Here is a 19,083-nt window from a genome sequence, read left to right on the forward strand (position 1 = left end):
TTTTCCTAAACTAAAACCTCAGTATTCAGGTTTAATTACAGTGTTGGCACTTCAAAATAAATAATTTGGTTTTATGTTGCCATTTGGGCACTCAGGCTCAAGAAGGCTCGCCATCACTGAGCGATACAGTCCCAGATCACCCCCAGAAGGGAATGGTAAACCACTTTTGAATATTCTTTACCTGGGAAACCCTGAAAAGGGTCACCATAAATCTCGACATTTATGACTTGGCAGCACACAATTATTAAAATAATTTTCAGCGTGGGCGATTTACAGCACAAGGGGCAACTTAGTCCTAAGTAATTTTCATTCACGTTCTTCCAAACAGATACACTGTGGCTGGAGGTGTAAGGTTGCAATACTGTATTTCTCTACACTCTACACAGATACACTGTGGCTGGAGGCGTGCACATCTTTTTTTGAAGTAAAACTCCCAGAATTCACCAAGGAGCCAGGGCGAAATATGTTGCCTGGGGAATTCCGGGAGTTGTACTCCAAAAACACAACATAACAAGCTGCAGTATACAACATTCCTTCATGATGGGATCTGTATCCAGTGGGTGTCCATAGATTTGCCCCTTAAAAGCTATAGGTTCTGCTGCCCCTATCAAGCCAGTGATGAAATGAAAAACAACAGGAGGCTGTCCAAATGTTATTAGACTACAAAGCCCTAGATAGCGATAAAGGTTCCTGTGAGTGGCAGTCCAAGAATATCTGTAGGGTCTTCGGTCCTTACCAAATTCGAACGAACACGGGACCTTTTTTGAAGGGAAAAAAGGGAGTAAACCTCGCGAATTCCAATTATAGGCACGACAGGGAGGCGTGTTGACTGCTGGATTCTGGGAGTTGTAGTCCAAAACCTCCCAGATATAATCCCCCACTTCCAGGGGGATTATATCTTCCTTCGTGCCCTCCTTCCCCAAAATGACTCTCACAAACGGAATGCAGTCCCAGGATAGCCGCGCGTCCTTCCAGCGGCCTCCCGCATTCGCTTGACTCCATTTACAGCCCTTGCTTATGCCACGGGTAGAAACTCAGGGAAAGGCGCTTCTCGGCCGCTGGGAGGACGGGTCTTGGCCGGAAACGTCGGCTTGTCGTGATCGGGTCCCTCGGCCAACCAACGGCTTTCCCGAACCGGAGGAAGAGGCTGGTCGCACCTGGGCGAGAGAGAGTAAGGGAACGGGGGTAGGGGCGCGTAGCACAAGTGGTGGGGCAGGACGGTATAAACGGGGGGTGGTGGTGGTGGTGGTGGAGCGGGCGGTGTTCGCGCGGAAGTCCGGGCGGAACAGGCCCCTGCTCGGCTACAGTCAGTGCCGAGGAGCCATCCGCCTGCTAGTCAAGCCGAGGGGACTACCGGCCACGTGCAGTGGGCACGCGCGGGCGGGGGGGGGAGAGAAGAGGAGAGCTATTGTTTGTAAGACCGTTGGGCGGAGCTTGATAACATTCAAGGGCAGGTGGCAGAGGGTTCCGCAGGAACGCGAAGAAAAGTGGGGGCGGGCGGGGGAAGCACTCGGCAGGTCGGTTGAGATTGCCCTTGAGACGGCGTGTGCATGCATGCTTTCGGGGTGCTGCGGGGGAATCTCGGCTCTCTAGTCCCGGAGGGGAATAAACCGATTGAGTGAGCCGAACAGATCTGGATGCCCAGAGAGTATTCCATTATTATATTCCGGGGTGGTAACTTCGAGCCTCCTCCTGTGCTCCGGTGAGACACAGCCCCGTGATCTTGGAGCACAATAAAACTTATAGCACCCTCTGGTAGTCTGAGTATGAAAATTCAATGTGTATCAAGATATAAATAGCATCATTGTTGAAATGATTCCAGGCAACGCTGACTTGCCTATTTTTACAAGCTTTATTAATCTACATTGCCACTGTGTTCCATATGGACAAAATGAAATGCAAACGTTTTTAAAGCATGTGCTTTTTAGGAGTCACAGGCTATTACTTTTTAAAAAATCATTCTTACAGCTATGAGAAAGAGCTGTAAGTACAGGTGGGTAAAAGTATATGAAGAATGAACATAAGTTACAGGCAGATGCTAAAGTCAGAAAAAATAGATTTCAGTTGTAAGCTTTTGGCTATAAAAATTTGATAGAAGTAAGAATTGCACTAGCACCAACATTCAGATTTTGAATTTAGATTTGGAATTCTGAACTACAGTCCTTACAGATTCAGAATGTGAACATTTAAAAATCTGGAATTTCTAGATATCCACAACTCTGTTACAGTCCATATGCATATTATATAGTCATTATTCTTCCCTTTAAAAAAAAACACAAACAGGCAAAACCTTTTTAAAGGATTTCCCTGTGTCCTCTGACACCTTCCTAGTGATTGGGCCAAACCAAAAGAGTGCACATCAATAGCCGGCCATTGCAATGACTGTAATGGGCATACTGACTGAACTCTGAACAGTGAGAATGCCAGCAGGAAATGCCAGCAGCACTGGGGAAGCAGAGGAGGAAGTCACGCTGGGGAGTGGGCAGATTCCCTGGGCAGCACTGGCAGGCAGGTTCGAGTAGCAGATAGCCTGCGGGGGTGTGGACTGTTGTCAATAGCATGGGGCACAGCATAGCTGAGTGAGCGAGCACTATCTTGGAGAAGCAGTTGGAAGAATTAAATGGCAGCAAGGAGGCAGCATGGCACGCCTAATACTGTGAGCAAAGTGTGGTGTTCTCTCTCACTTAAAGGGAACTTCAGAGAAGCCCAGCAATGTTAGGTTGACCTTAAGGAAAATAAGTTTTTCTACAGTTCCAGGTTCCAGGCATGAATGGTGTGGACTGACACTAGTTGGTGGGCAAGACAGCAGCCCCACTGCCACTTTGGCTAGACCTCTCCAAATGGACTCTTTTAGGCTTGTAGGGCTCCTGTATGTACATACATCCCTGCCTCTGCCATGTCCTTCTTCTGGAGCAGTGCCCCTGCCATGCGTGTCAAGATGGTGTCCCAGAAGGCTGGCCCAGTTGTTGCAGTGGGGAGGGATTTGGATTCTATAATACAACTGCTGGTACTGCTGTTTGGGGTGCTGTGGACATTGCTAGTTCTTCCTGCTGTGTGTGACCCCTCAATGCTAGCCAGATCTTTATTAGCTGCTACTGCATGTGATGGAAAGTGGGGCTGGTATTGCCTCCCCTCTTGCTGTTGTTTAATATTTCTTTTAAATATTTTTCCCACCTTTCTCCTAAGAAAGGACCCAAGGTGGTTTACATCATTAAAAGAAAGTATATAAAGCTAACAATAGTGAGTACTGAAAGGACCAAACAGATGTCACACTAAAAATAAAAGCAACACCAAAAAGTATTCAAAGTGATAAAATAAAGCAGTACATTTAAGAAACCCCACGCAGACAGCCAGTCACTCCGGGAAAGCTTGCCTGGAGAGAAAGGTCTTTGCCTGCTTGGGGAAGGACAGCAGAAATGGGGCCAGCCTGGCCTCCTGTGGGAGGGAGTTCCAAAGTCTGGGAGCAACAACTGAGAAGGCTCTCTCCTGTGTCTCCACCAAACAGACCTGTGAAGAAAAGCCTCTCCTGATGATCTTAACACTGGAGCAGGCTCATAAAAGGAGAGGGAGTCCTTAAGATAGCTTGGGCCCAAGCCTTTTAGAGTTTTGTAGGTTAGAACCAGCACTTTGAATTGTGCCCAGAACTGAATCGGCAGCCAGGAGAGCTGCTGTAACAAGGGGGGGGGGGGTTATGTGATCCCTGGGACCAGGACCAGTTAGCAATCTGGCTGCGGCATTTTGGACCCACTAACATTTCCGAACACTTTCCAGAGGCATCCCCATATACAGCGTATTGCAGTTATCCAGAGGCACACTCCTGGCCACCGCTGAAACGTGGTCATCCAGACTCGAGAGACGAATCCAAAGGCACCCCCAAGACACACGTCTGTGTTTTCAGAGGGAGTGTCACCCCATCCAGCATGGGCTGCAACCCTGTTCCTTGATCTCCCTTTCTGCTGACCAGGAGAACCTCTGTCTTGTCTGGATTAAGTTTCAGTTTATTCACCCTCAACCAGTCCATTACTGACACCAGACACTGGTTTAGAACCGAAACAGCTTCCTCAGAATTAGAAACATCTCCCAGCTGTTTCATGTAAGTAAGTAAATAAGTAAAACATAAAAGTCAAAACAGAACCCCAAGGGACCCCACAGACTAGTGGCCAAAGTGTCAAACAGGAATCCCCCAGCACCACTTTCTGAGCACTCTCCTCCAGGAAGGACCTGCCCCACTGTAAAACAGTGCCTCGGAAGTCCCATCCCAGAGAGACAGGCCAGAGGTCTCTGGTCAGTTGTATCAAAAGCTGCTGAGAGGTCCAGCAGAAGCAGAAGGGATACACTCCCCTTGTCCAGTTCCCAGTGTAGGTCATCCACCAATTTGACCAGAGGAGTCTCCATCCCCTAACCAGGCCTCAAACCTGGTGGAAATGGATCTAGATAATCCATTTCATCCAGGACCTCCTGGAGCTGAGAAGCCATGACTAACTCCAGTACCTTGCCCAAGAATGGAATATTAGAGAAATTGTTAATTATTGAGTATTGTGGTATCCAAGGAGGGCTTTTTCAACAATGGTCTTACTGTTGCCTCCTTTAAGTATGCTGAGATCCTACCCTGTTGCAAGGAGTTATTTGCCACTCTTCCCACCCAATTGACCAGTCCTTTTCTGGCAGCTTTTATAAGCCAGGAAGGGCAAGGTTGTAGAAGACATCCATTGCCCACTGTTTATTTGGGGGTGGGGGTGGGGGAGTTTTCCAAGAGAATTACTAGAACATACTTTTAAAATACATTATTCCAGAAGAGGGGGCCTGGAGTTCTTAAAATATTACAATGATTTTTGTGCCTTTCTGATTATCAAGTGGCGCTAATATAACAATACACATTTTCGAATTTGCCTTAGGGTCAACATGAAAACCCTTGCTTTGTTAAATTATTGTTGCTAAAATTTGCTTTATCCTTTTAGGTAAAAATGGGATTCGTCTTTTCAAAGTCCAGGAATGACATCATCAAGAATCAACAGGAATTCATGGTTATGAACTCTCGACTTCAGGTTGGTTTTAATGTAGTAGAAAATCAAGCAGTATGCTGTTAGACATGTTTAAGTTAAGGTAAAGGTTCCCCTTGACATTTAGTCCAGTCGTGTCCGACTCTAGGGCACGGGGCTCATCCTCATCTCCAAGCCGTAGAGCTAGCGTTTGTCCATAGACAATTTCCGTGGTCACATGGCCAGCACAATTAGACAAGGAACACCATTACCTTCTCACTGAGGTGGTACCTATTTATCTACTCGCATTTTTACATGCATTCGAACTGCTAGGTTGGCAGGGCCTGGGACAAGCGACTGGAGCTCACTCCGTCACATGGATTCGATCTTACAACTGCTGGTTTTCTGACCTTGCAGCACAGGCTTCTGCAGTTTAGCCCACAGCAGCACCATGTTTAGTCAATACGTACTGTACTTCATAAAATAGTGAAGCTGGCTGGTGGTGCAATTTTGTTTCACTTACATTTTAAGAATGTGCATACTGTCAGCTGCTCATGGTTCAAGCAGGTAAATTGAATGCCCTTTTCCTTTGTTGTGATCATGGGCCACTGCTGGTGTGGTTATCTATTGAAATGTCACCTCTCCTTTGGCCTCAAGAGAATAATCACACATGTTGCTAAAATATGAAATACAAACCAGATTAAAACCTTAGTTAATTGCACCTTCAGTAAGCTTTCACACATGAAAATTATCATATCCATTTTGTGAGAGTGCTGTGATAAAAGGCTGCCACAGCTGCTCCATGGAAGCAAATTTATGAGATGACTCTAAAACACAACCCCCCCCCATTTGTTTATGTTTAAACAGTTGGAGACCATGGTTGTTGTAGGTTTTCCGGGCTGCTTGGCCATGTTCTGGAGGTTTTTCTTCCTAATGTTTTGCCAGTCTTTGTGGCTGGCATCTTCAGAGGACAGGAGTTAGAACTCTGTCTGTGTTCTGGTGTTCTGTCTGTGTTCTACACCAGAACACAGACAGAGCTCTAATTCCTGTCCTCTGAAGATGCCGGCCACAGAGATTGGTGAAACATTAGGAAGAAAAACCTCCAGAACACAGCCAAACCACCCAAAAAACCTACAACAACCATCGGATCCCAGCCATGAAAGCCTTCAAGAATACAAGATGGAGACCATCGTTGTGCAGTTTTCAAGCTAAAGACCTTCCTGTTAAGTTCAGCACAGGAGAAGAAGAAAGGTGTTAGATTTACTGTTGGATGAAGTTTGGCTGCACAGAGAAAGATGTGCAGTGAAGGTAGGATTGAAATTAAATTTGTGTACAGAGTTTTTTAAATTTTTTATTAAGCACACAATGATTTTCACTTGCACTATGGTTAAACACAGCCATAATCCTTCTGCAAGTAGGATAGAAGGTATGTATTTATTAGTAGTTTCCTGTTTCCTGGCTATCTGAGCCGTGCAGTAGTAATTACATATGTTTCACACATCACTGTTAGCTTTGTCTGACATTAGAAAGTGACACTGTGATAATTTCTAATAGTTGGGAATGATGTTTTAACATAAAGGAGTCTGTGTGCTCTGTGAAATACAAAACGTCTTCCCTGAGGAAACAGGAGTATTAAATTTTATGTTAGTACCGTAGTGTCTTTATAACTCACTGGCTTTTGAATTCAGATAAAAATGTGATCTTATTGCTTGTCTTCCTACCCTGAACCTGCAAGAGGTACAGATTTTCTTTTCCTTCTGCCCTGCAGCCTTCTGCATGGCCTTAAAATGAGAGCAGGCAACTTTGAAATCTCCAGGGACTAAATTTCCTATACCTAGGGCCCATTGAGAGCTGCACCAGCCGCCCCCAAATAAACAAAAGCCGTGAAAAATCATAAGCAAACATTGCCAAAAGTCAGCTTCTTGTTTCCCATTTGCGAGTTTGGGTTGTGGAGGACGGACACAAAACCACCACTCCTGGACAGAAGAGCCTTTTTCTTTGTTTTTCTTTTGTTTTGTTTTTTTGCAGGGCTTTTTTAAAAAAAAAAAACAGGCAGAGATCCATGAGCTACAAAAACTACTGGGGGAAGGCATTTGCAGCCCCAGACATCCAAATTGTCTATTCTTGTCTTATTAAAATCTACTCTTTGGGATTGGGGAGTCCTCCAGAATATATTTTTGGGTGGACTGGGGGGCTATGATGGAGAGGGGAAGAAAGTCCCATTATTCTGTGCAAAGTTGGATTCAGAGCCATGTCAGTTTCTGCTACATTTAATCCCTTAGTATTCCATCATTAGATGTCATGCCTGCTGGTCCCATATGAGACTAGACTATTTGTGTTGACCTTCATAGCCTTTTCTTGGTAGTGGTTGTGGGAATATTTTGTATAAAACTTTCAATATACCTTCTATAGTTTTATTTTAATTCTGCAAGCTATTTTATAATTTACCCATTCTGATTAAAAACCAGGAATTAGCTCCTGGCATTCAAGAGCATGCTTGTCAATGCAGATAGGATATGACACAGCAGAAATGAAGGGGGAATAGTTCTTTTGGGGTCCACATTCCCTTGAGTGTAATCCACATGCTGGTGCTGGATAAGGCTGAGGTCTAACGTGGGAAAAGGTGGAGCCAAAAGTAGATGTCCACAGAAATCACACCACAAAACATGGTGGAAACATTCTGTGGAAACAAAGCATTAATCATTTGTTAGACTGGTTTTGGTTTAGGATGCAGGACAAAGGCTGAAATGCAAAGTGCACTAAAAACTTGCATGACAAGCAAGGTGTTAAACAGGTATCTATACCAGAAGCAATGAAAGAGGCACTCCTCAGCTTGGTTTACTTTAAGGGTGGAAATTATAAAAAGATCTTTACTTATTCCACCTATTACTTGTACTGTTCAATAATCCTATCAATACATTTAAGATTAGAAATTAGTTAGTTAGTTAATTAGTAAAGTACAACTGAAGACCATGTAAGTCTTACTCAGTGCAGAATCTATATTGCAGAGAGAAACTACGTATCCATTATTGATGGCCATCTAGCGTTTTCTTGAGCAAAACAAGGCTTATTTCCTACCAAGACAGTCTGCTCCATTGTCAAACAGTTGTCTCCCCAATGCTATTCAACATTTATATGAGGCCGCTGGGGGAAGGTCATCAGGAGTTTTGGAGCTTCGTGTCATCAGTATGCAGATGACACCTAGCTCTGTCTCTCCTTCCATCCTTCTGCAGAGGATGCTGTCTCTGGACGCCATGCTGGGTTGGATAATAGACTGAGGCTGAACCTGGACAAGACAGAAGTCCTGCGAGTGGGGGCCCCTAGTGTCTGTGGTCTGGGTGCCTCCCTCTCCTTCGAGGGGGCTACTCTTTCCGTGAAGGATGAGGTGCATAGCTTGGGCATGCTCCTGGACCCAGCGCTGTCTATGGAATCCCAGATAGCGTCAGTGGTTTGCTCTGCCTCTTTCCATCTAAGGCGGATTGCCCAGCTGCAGCCCTACCTTGACACTGGGTCTCTCACCATACTAGTTCATGCATTGGTAGAGTATTGCAAAGCTCTCTATGTGGGGCTGCCCTTGGGGCTGTTATGGAGACTTTAACGGGTCCAGAACGTGGCAGCCAGGTTGCTGAGTGGGGTCAGGAAATGCCAACACATCTCCCCAACCTTGGCCGCTTTGCACTGGTTACGTGTTCACTTCCATACCAGCTTCAAGGTGATGGTGCTAATCTATAAGGCCTTAAACGGTTTAGGACCTTGATAGCTGGCAGAGTGCCTCCTTCTGATTAGATCTGCCCATCCAGTAAGATTGTTGCAGGCAGGGCAGTTGAGTGTTCTGACCCCAAGAGACACCGGAAAAGTGAGTAACAGAAACCAGGCCTTTTCAGCAGTTGCTTCGCTTCACAACTATGGAACAGTCTCCCTCCCGAAATCCATCTGGCCCCCTCATTGGGAACTTTAAAAAAGTTATTAAAAACCTGGCTATTCAGACAGACCTTTTCAGATCTTATAACAACATGATACAGTAGTACCTTAATACTTAAACATCCAACCTACCACCATGTTTTTATTTTAATTCTATTTTATCTTCCTTTCCTTTTCTTTTATGAAGTTTTATGGTGTTCTTTATTGTTATTTGTTGTGTATTTCTTACATTTTATTTGGTAGCTGTTCTGTATCATGTTATTCTGTTGTTGTTGTTTATATTGTTGTAAACTGCCCAGAGTGGTCTTGGCTGCCAGCTGGGAAATATAAAAATCAAACAAATCAAACAAAATAAAATAAAATAAACAAACTCATACCATTAAGAAGTTTCTTAAATTGTTCCGCTGAAAATTGTTACCCTGCAACTTCTCTTTGTTGATTTCAGCCTTGCTGTTTGGCGCAACAGAACACGAGTGTGTTCTCTTTTCTGCAAGACCATCTTATCAGGTCTCTCCCAATCTTCTCTTCTTTAGACTAAACATACCCAGCTTTCCCCCCCAAATTTTCCTCCTAAAAACTGGCTTCCAGACTACCTTATTATCCTTGACAGCCTCTTCTAGGTATATCTCAGTTTGCCAATGCTTTCATTAAAATGAGGTATGTAAAAGTGGCGCTCCGCATTATAATCAGGCCAATGGGGTTGATCTGTTTGTTGCTTCTTGTGTTCCAGGACTGATGCTTCTGTTAGAGCATCAAATAATTTTTCTAACTTTTAAAAAGCTACCTCTGAATATTACACATTACGGTATCACTTCCAGGCATGAGGACAAACCTACTTAGTATTTGTTCTTTAAAAATGGTATGTGAGGGTTCAGAATTACCTGATAAAATTGGCCAGAGTAAATCTGGACAGTTGGTAATTGCAGAAGGCCCAGAAGTGTTGCTTATCGTAAAGACCTCCTGGTGCACTTCATTTTTCATTTTAAGCTATCTTTTTGCCTGTGAAAAAAATATGCCTTTTCCCAAATATTTGTAGGTAATAAATATTGTAACCTTTAATAATACTCTGTCAAGTACTGAAATGCATATAAACACATCATCTAATATGGAAAACGTACGAATAGCTCTGTCCTACAGTATTATTGTACCATAGCTCAGTTTTGTGGAGATAGTTTCTAACTGTAATAGTATAAAAATGCTTACACTGGAAATACCTTGTTTCCCCCCAAAATAAGACCTAACCTTAAATAAGTCCTAGTACGATTTTTCAGGATGCTCGTAATATAAGTCCTACCCCAACAATAAGCCCCAGTTAAGTGAAACCCCACCCTCCACCATTGTGCAGCAATCAGAAGATGACACGACTGTATTTGAATAAATGTAGATTGTTGTACATGAAAAAAATAAAACATCCCCTGAAAATAAGCCCTAATGCGTTTTTGGAGCAAAAATTAATATAAGACCCTGTCTTATTTTGGGGGAAACATGTTATGTCTTGAAAAATTGATTAGGAATGGGAGATTAAGGTTTGAATCTTGTTAAAATTCTGCTTTAGCTAATTTTTTTCCTTAGGTTTAGGGGAAACTTTACTTTGTATTTTCTATCAGTTTTTTTTAACAAGCTTGTGTTAAGAGCCATATATAAAAGGTAGCATATGAGTCCCCTCCCTATTATAATAGCAAAGATTGTCTTTTGAATCTTCAAGTTATCCACGTGTCGCCTTGCTGCAGTTGTAGACTCAGTCATTCTACTAATAATTTTGCATAGCAAGAAAATAGAATGATAACAGATGAGAGCTAGCATTCTTAGTCAGATCAGAGCATAAGAGAACATTAACTCCACAGATATAGCAGTTTCTCAAAATTCCCCATGATATTCAATACCGTTGATTTAAAAAAACTGAAACTGAAAAAAGAAGAATATTCTTCTGTCCTTGAAAAAACTACAAAACAATTACAGTTCAACACTATAAGCAAAATCATTTTAATTGCTTAAGTAAGCAAACTTGATCTATTTTGTTAATTTTGACATTTTGTTAAGACCAGCAAATACAAAACAATTTAATAACATTGTAATTCAGGAAGGATTTCTGGGGGGAGTATAAAATGAAGTCAGTCAACACTTACTACAGTAAGTATATGAATTAACTGGGCAAAAAACTAGCTAATTTAAAGCAAGCATCAGTTGAGGTGCCTTCCCCCGCCCCCATCCACTGTGTGCTGCAACATCCTGACTGTTGCATAGATGGGAAAACCAATACTGTATGTACCTCCCCTACACATTCAGTCCATGATTTCCTTTCCAGTATGTCTTGATTACAAGGGGAAATACACACCTCCCTGACTGACTGCCCATGCCCTGCTGCAGGTGTGCCAGGGAGAGGAAGAAGGAAAAAGGCCTCTTCTCTCCGCCTCAGGGTAGACTGTGGCTTTAATTCGTGATCCTGACCTGGACCAAGCCGTTAGCCCATTCAGTAACTTTGCTGGATGGGGTGGTAGAACATTTTGCGAAAAAAACAAATCTAGCCGATCTCTAGCAGTCCTGTGAAGAGATACTATGTAGAAATCACATGGCTACATAATCCTTTCAACAGAATATTCTGTATAAACGCTGAGCCATTGGAGCAGCTGCCAGACTTTGGCTCCTCTGTTTCAGCAGCAACCCAAAACGAAAGTACAGGGGCACCTTGAAGACTAAAGCATTGATTTCAGCATGAAATTTTGTGGATACAGTCTACTTCCTCAGACACATGAATGAATACATGTCAGAGGGGTGGATTATGTCCATGAAAGCTTGCGCTGTAGTAAATTTGTTGTGCTGCTGCTGTAATTGTTTTGGTTCTCTTGTTGTTAATCACAGCTGGTTTATGGTCCCAAGTGAGGGGGTCCTCTGACAGATTTGGGAATGAGTCAGCCAGTCTACCCAGGTCATGTGTTATCCATATCTACAAATGGAATATTCTTTTTTTTTTTTTTTTTTTTGCTTACATTCAGCTAGAGAGGCAAATCCTAATGCAGAACCAGATGCGAGAAAGGGTGATGGCTACGAATATTGCTTGGACCCGGGAATTTCTAAAGTATTTTGGAACATTTACTGGCCTTGCAGCTGTGGGTCTAACCATTGGGTATGCAAATACTATCATCATTTTCTAAATAATTAAAATAAATGTCCATTTTATTGTGCCACCTCTATGGCATTACTGTATCTGACAAACTCTACAATATGCAAATGCAAAGTATGCAGATCGTACAATCCAGAGATATGAAGCAGAAATATTCAGCCTATAGAAAAACTGAAGATGATGATACAATAAATAAAATCCAACTGTGTAATCCAGGGCAGGCAACTGTGGCTGTCCATATGCTGCTGGAATTCAACTCTATGCCTGTTAAGATTGATGGGAGTTAATGTGTAACAGCTTTGTTGATTCCACAGTTGCCCATCCCTGGTTTAATCAGTAACAAAACAATGTTGCATTCTCTGTGTTGTGCCACTTTGCATGAGTGATGACCTCATTACTATCATACACCTCTTGTTATACATTATCATACACCCTGTTACACACTTGCATTTTACACAATACAATTGATATAATGTTTTGGGCTAAGTGAGTGATGCCTTGCATTTCCCCACTGAAAAAGTGATGGGGTTTGGGTTTTTTGCAGAGAACATAATGATTTCAGATCAGTATAATTTTCAGTTAGGATTTCTAGGTCTTTTGAAACAAATGAGTAACAGAATTATACTCATGGTACAAACTGAATATCTGGAAATATCTTATAATTCACAGTTTAATTAGAGTTGGATATTGAATTAATTATATTTCCTGATCAGTGTGATGACAGTGACAGCATAGTTTGGTACATGCCCACTTGGCAGCTAAGCTGAGTGAGTTTATTGGGACTTACTTCCAGGTAAGTGAGATTAGTATCCACGTTTTCACTTATTCACGGTCGCAATATATTAAAAATATTCAAAGAAAATATCCAGAAAAAAAATCATGTGTATTATCAGAACCGACTGCTAGAGGGAGCCAGAGACCATGTTAGGAATACTTGCTAGTGAACAAGACATAGCATGATCCCTGTGTCCTCTAGTGGCCAGTTCTGTTAATGTATGTCAAAATATTTTTTCTGTTTTTTCCCTTTTACCATACTATCTGTCTGTCTGTCTGTCTGTCTGTCTGTCTAATTCACTATTATACAGTGGTGCCTTGCTTAACGGGTGCCCCATTTAACGACGAAATCGCATAGCGATGAAGATTTTGCGATCGCAAAAGTGATCGCATTGCGATGTTTTAAATGGGCAAAAATCGCTTTGCGATGATCGGTACCCTGTTTTGCTTACCAGTCATCGCAAAGCGATGATTTTTTAACAGCTGATCGGCGGTTCCAAAATGGCCACCGGGTAAAAAAAATGGCCGCCCGCTGTTTTCTGGGACGGATTCCTCGCTTCCTGGGCAGCTAAAATGGCCGCCGTATGGAGGATTTTCATTTAAAGGTGAGTCTGAAGCCCATAGGAATGCATTGAAGGGGTTTCAATGCATTCCTATGGGCTTTTTAAAATCGCATAGCGACGAAATCACTTTGCAGCAATTTTTGCTGCACTGATTATCGTCGCTATGCGAGGCACCACTGTACATGGTTTTCAGTATCCACTGGTGTGTGTGTGTTTGGAATCAATCCCCAGCAGTCCTGGGGGTCCTACTATGCTTCATAACCAGTACTTAAAATATATATATATATACTGGAAGCCATGAAGCCACGTTGCATACATACTTATCCCAACCTGGACTAAAACTAAATATCATCATTTTGGAGCAAAAAATATATAGAAATATATTATTCAAATTACTGTGTGCCTAAGAGTCATCCCATGATGCAGAGACATTTGGTCTCACATCCACTCACTTGCCTCTTCTCACAACTGGTTAAATGATCAGGCACCTAACTGGATCTTTCAGGATTGTGACAGCCTTCTGTTCTTATGTCTGGAGTGATTTGAACAGAGTACTGACACATAATCCAGCTCATGCTTACTATTAGAAAATATTAAAGTATCTAAAGTACAGTGTTATAGAACGATGTTTAGAAAAATTGTCTTTTTAAATAAACAGGGCAGTTAAAAAGAAGAAGCCTGGACTCTTCCTTCCCTTGGTTCCTTTGAGCTTTATACTTGTCTATCAGTATGACATGGGTTATGGATCACTCCTTCAAAGAATTAAAAGTAAGTATTTCTATATTTAAGTATTTCTATAGCTCTATAGAAATTTCTATACCTTAAGCCTAGAGTCAGCCACATAGATTCCAGTATTCCTCAACAGCTATGTGGCATCTCTGGAGGCTCCCAACCAGCTTCAAATCTGGATTTAATTCAGAGAGAGGTTGTGTCCTCTGTCTGTATCTGTGAATGGAAGGGAGGAGGTACATATTCTGTAAGAAAATATTGAGAATGATACAGAGAAACATGTATTTGAAAAGGGCTGAGATTTTGTGGGTGTGTGCGTGGTTTTCTGTATTTTGTGTTGAGAGGGAATGATTATCAGTTTATTTCTTACTCACTTGAAGGGAAGTAATTTTAGATTATCAAACACTGGGGATTCCCAGTGTGGTGTAGTGGATGGGTGATGGACTAAGGGTCATGGAAACTCACTGGAAGGGTGGAACTGGTAAAACTGCTCCTTAAATATCTCATTTAACTTTTAAGCCCCATTAAGATCGATATACTTACTGTAAGTTGGTTTCAACTTGACAGCACAGAACACATGCAAAATCTGAAAAATTGGCTTGCCTGTCTATGAATGGAGAATTTTTATTAGCACAGAAATCATTTTGGGGCTCAGACCTCTGCCCCTCCATATCCAGAGTTGATGTCAACTTGTGATTATTGCTGCTACAGTACTGATGCAACCGTGTTTTATACATGTGCCCATTTTTCTTCAAGGTGAAGCAGAGAACATACTTGATTCTGAATGCTCGATGCTAGAAATGCCAAAAGGACCCATCACTTTTGAAGACATTGAAAAAGCCAGAAGAGCACAGAGCAAATTTGTTATTGAAAAGTAGTTTACTGACAAACCAGTACATTAATGACAAAGATGTGCATTTATAATCATGTTGCTGACTTCAGTACTCTGATCCAACAGTGTGTGCATAGCGCTTTTTCAGTATGCCTAAAATATTATCAACCATTCAGCTGTTTGGCAGGGGGGAAAAAAGAAACCTGGATATGCAGTACCTCTTATAACATCAGTGAAGAAAATTATGTCCACAGCACCCTAACTGGATTGGGGCAAAAATCTTCAAAAATATTGTTGAAATGTAATGTGATTTTTGAAATAAAACTGATTTAATACAGAATTTGTTGAGATAGCCTTTTTCTATTTTTGCAATGCAGCGGTATTCTTGTCCATTCAGAAACAAACCCATTGAGCTGTGGACTTGCCTACTATTATTTATCACCAGGTAATGTAGTTATTACCCTGGAAAAGACCCTGATGTTGGGAAAGTGTGAAGGAAAGAGGAGAAGGGGACGACAGAGGACGAGATGGTTGGACAGTGTCATGGAAGCTACCAACATGAATTTAACCCAACTCCGGGAGGCAGTGGAAGACAGGAGGGCCTGGCGTGCTCTGGTCCATGGGGTCATGAAGAGTCAGGACACAACTTAACGACAAGAACAAAAAATGTATAAGAACTGGTGTAGTGGATAGATGTACTAGGACTCAGAAAACCTGAGTTCGAATTCCTAATCAGCCATGGAAAATCATGGGAGGCAGTGGTAAAATTACTCCTTAAATATCTCACATAGCTTAACTCTAATAGGGCTTTCTCAATACTATGAATTGGATATAAGTGCAAAACTTTAAAAGAGCTGAAACTTTAAACTAAGCAAGTCTGAATATTCCTTATAGGGTATGTTGCTTGAGCCCATTGATCATTTGGGCCTCCCTTTTATATACAGTACTTTTTCTACCTCTGCAGAATCCTTGTTGGGGTTGCAGTGATCAAAATTGTACACCGTATTCTTAATTGTGCACCATACTTTTATATAAAGGCACTACAATAGCAGCAGTTTTATTTCTGAATCTTTTCCAAACTATTCCCAACATAGAGTTTGCCTTTTTCACAGCAGCGATTTATTGGGTCATCATTTTCATCCAGCTATCCATCTCAATGCTCTTTGGTTGGTCACTGTCAGGTCAGATCCCAACAGTGTTTATGTGAAACTGTCATCATCATTTTAGACCTGCAGAGCTGGAGCCTATGGATTCTGAAGTCCAGGCCCTGTCGAAGAGACACCACAAGGAGCTGGACTCCCAATCTCTGGCTCTGCAAAGGTAAAGGTTCCCCTTGACATTTAGTCCAGTCATGTCCCACTCTAGGGGGCGGTACTCATCCCCTTCTCCAAGCCATAGAGCCAGCGCTTTAACGAAGGCAGTTTCCGTGGTCACGTGGCCAGTGCAACTAGACATGGAAGACCGTTACCTTCCTACTGAGGTGGTACCTATTTATCTACTCACATTTTTACATGCTTTCGAACTGCTAGGTTGGCAGGAGCTGGGACAAGCAATGGGAGCTCACTCCGTTGCGTGGATTTGATCTTACAATTGCTGGTCTTCTGACCCTGCAGCACAGAGGCTTCTGCAGTTTAACCCGCAGCGCCACCACGTCCCTTATCTGTTGGCTCTGCAAATAAGATACATAAATCACTGAGCCATCCAGGAAATTAGTACTTCTTGTCCCAACACGCAACATTTTACATTTGGCTTACACTGATCTATATTTGCCATTTTAATGCCGGTTTCTCAAACGTGGAGAGATACTGTACTTCCAAAGTTGTTTGCAATCTGTTTTTATTCTAATTACCATACATATTTGGTATTGTCAGCAAACATGGCCAGTTCATTGTTCACCCTAACTCAAGATCATTTATAAGTAAATTCAACAGCACCAGCCGCAATACAGATCCTTGGGGAACCTCATTGTTTACATTACTTCAGAGAACAAATTGATTATTTACTCTAAGCTTTCTGTTCCTAAACCAGTTGCTCTGCCATAACAAGAAGTTCTCCACCGTTCCTTTGGATTCTAAGTCTATTTAAATATCTTTGGCAATAGAAAAGTGAAAAAATGCTGTGTGGTCACTGTAATCTGAAGGCAAGGGTGAGTGATAGCTTTATTTGACCACTAAAAACCCCAACATAGAGATAAACAGTACACTAGACTTTCAATCCCCACATGCGTTTTTGTCACAGACTTGGAGGTGGGATAGGAGAAACAAAAATTCCAGTAAACATGGTCAGATGTCCAGACCAGGTTTTTTTTAAAGCAAAATTTCAAAATGGAAGCTGCAGGCACAGGTCAGAGGTACAGAATTCAGATTACACTTCTGGTAGTATGGAATACTATGTTGTTTAAAGCAACATTCTGTTGTTTGGTAAAGAATTTTGGAAAGCCAATTAAACAATGTCTCAGATCCTTTTACCTAGTTACATTGGGATAGCACAAATGGCATAATTTTTAGAGCTGAAATGCCTTCAGTTTTTTTTTTAAATCATGGACATTATCTGTTGCATGCTGAGTCACACTACTTAATAAGGAACAGATAAAGGTTATGGAGATTTCTTAACAGCAATTTGCTTCCAAAATACATTATTCCAAAACGCAACATTATTTGCATCATGGCAGCATAACTGAGGATTTTGGCTGCCAAATAATAAGATTCAGCATGCAACTGATAAAGTCTATGATGGTCCCTTAACTTGGGGCAACTTTCTTCCCAAAGGTCTATTTGAAATAGCTTTGCAAGAAGATTTTCACCAATGTCTACCAGATCACTTTGTCCAGTTATATATTGGCACCCTTGAATAACTCTGAAATAGCAGTAAGACTGGACTTAGCTTTGCAGAGGCCGTGTCTATTCTTCTTTCAGCATGGTTTACTCTTGTCTGCACTTGACAATTTTATGTTTAATAGCAACTTTCCAGTTATTTACTTGAAATCTATGTTAAAGTAACTGGCATGTAATTACTCTTTTTAAAACATTGGTATTACATTGGCCACTTTCCAGTGATATCAAGGCCAGTCTTTGATGTGGGCCACATACTTTTCTTCAAATACCCACTTAGTTCACTGGATGAACTGAGGCCAGTCACTGTTTCTCACTTTAATTCATCTACTTCACAGTGTTGTCAGGATAAAATGAGGTGGATAAGATTCCTATGATGTCCTAGCTCCTAGGAGGAAAGGCAAGATACTGTAGAATAACAAGTTTATTTTTTTGTGCTGGGGGAAAATTATTATTTAGCCCATTCAAAACCTGTATTTTAAACATGTGAGTCCCATTTTAATGCTATGTTATTTTGGTTAACCAAATAACTTTAGGTAGTTGCTATATGCCCCTCAGTTTTGCTTGAGGAAATAACTGTTCTTAAATATCATCTCTTATAACCAGTTTATATTCAGATATTGCTGCAAGTGATTTTTCCTATACAAAATTGTTTTTCCTCTAAAAACTGCATGAATTTCATATGCCAGAGCATGAAGTGTAACAAAACAAACACATCTTTTTCACCGTATATTTAGGAAAGCTTACTCAGTGGTCACGTGTGATGAACTGCATGCAGTTTTCGTGCATTTCCCACATAAGTAGGAATATGAAAATAGACATAACAACTTCAAAAGCAACTGTTAAAAGACACTTGTGGGCAGCCGGTAGGCTAAATAGAGCAAGGTTTCAGTGAAGCCTGGGGGGGGGGTATGCCTGCTCCCAAATTTTTGCACCTCCTTGCTCCCTTTCCTTCTAAATATGTTGGAAGAAAGAAGCAATTTCTTCCTGATCCAGCATGAGAAGGAGCTATCTGAGTGGAGGTCGGTGAAAGAGTTCATCCAAACGTCTTGGATATGAGAGCTTCTTCTTTGTTCCTCTCCTTCATTGGTAGGAAAGAGTATCCAAGACTTAGAGCAGTAGTGGGAAAGGTTTTTATGACTACTACTTAAAACAGTGGCTTTTGTTGCCGAACACATCTTCTGAATACATTATTTCCAAGAAAGTTTTCTGTTTAAGAATACTTAATCTTGATGCAAATCGCTTGTATGCATATTAATAATGAGAACTTCAAACATTTAAAGCAAAACTCTACTTTTTTATTACAAGCAGTAAGGGTCAGATCCAGCAAATA

At 41.7% G+C, this 19,083-nt stretch overlaps 1 protein-coding gene across 1 annotated transcript; it reads left to right on the plus strand.

The window, feature by feature from the left end:
• The first annotated feature begins 865 nt into the window (after window positions 1-865).
• Window positions 866-15,259, plus strand: PLGRKT (plasminogen receptor with a C-terminal lysine). Its single transcript, XM_020801568.3, has 5 exons — window positions 866-1,171; window positions 4,959-5,045; window positions 11,894-12,024; window positions 14,017-14,126; window positions 14,844-15,259. Exons 2-5 carry the CDS (start codon window positions 4,965-4,967, stop codon window positions 14,963-14,965), a joined length of 444 nt encoding a protein of 147 aa, XP_020657227.3. The 5' UTR covers window positions 866-1,171; window positions 4,959-4,964; the 3' UTR covers window positions 14,966-15,259.
• The last annotated feature ends 3,824 nt before the right edge of the window (window positions 15,260-19,083 follow it).

The sequence above is a fragment of the Pogona vitticeps genome, chromosome 2, assembly GCF_051106095.1.
Source record: "Pogona vitticeps strain Pit_001003342236 chromosome 2, PviZW2.1, whole genome shotgun sequence".
Taxonomy (NCBI): domain Eukaryota; kingdom Metazoa; phylum Chordata; class Lepidosauria; order Squamata; family Agamidae; genus Pogona; species Pogona vitticeps.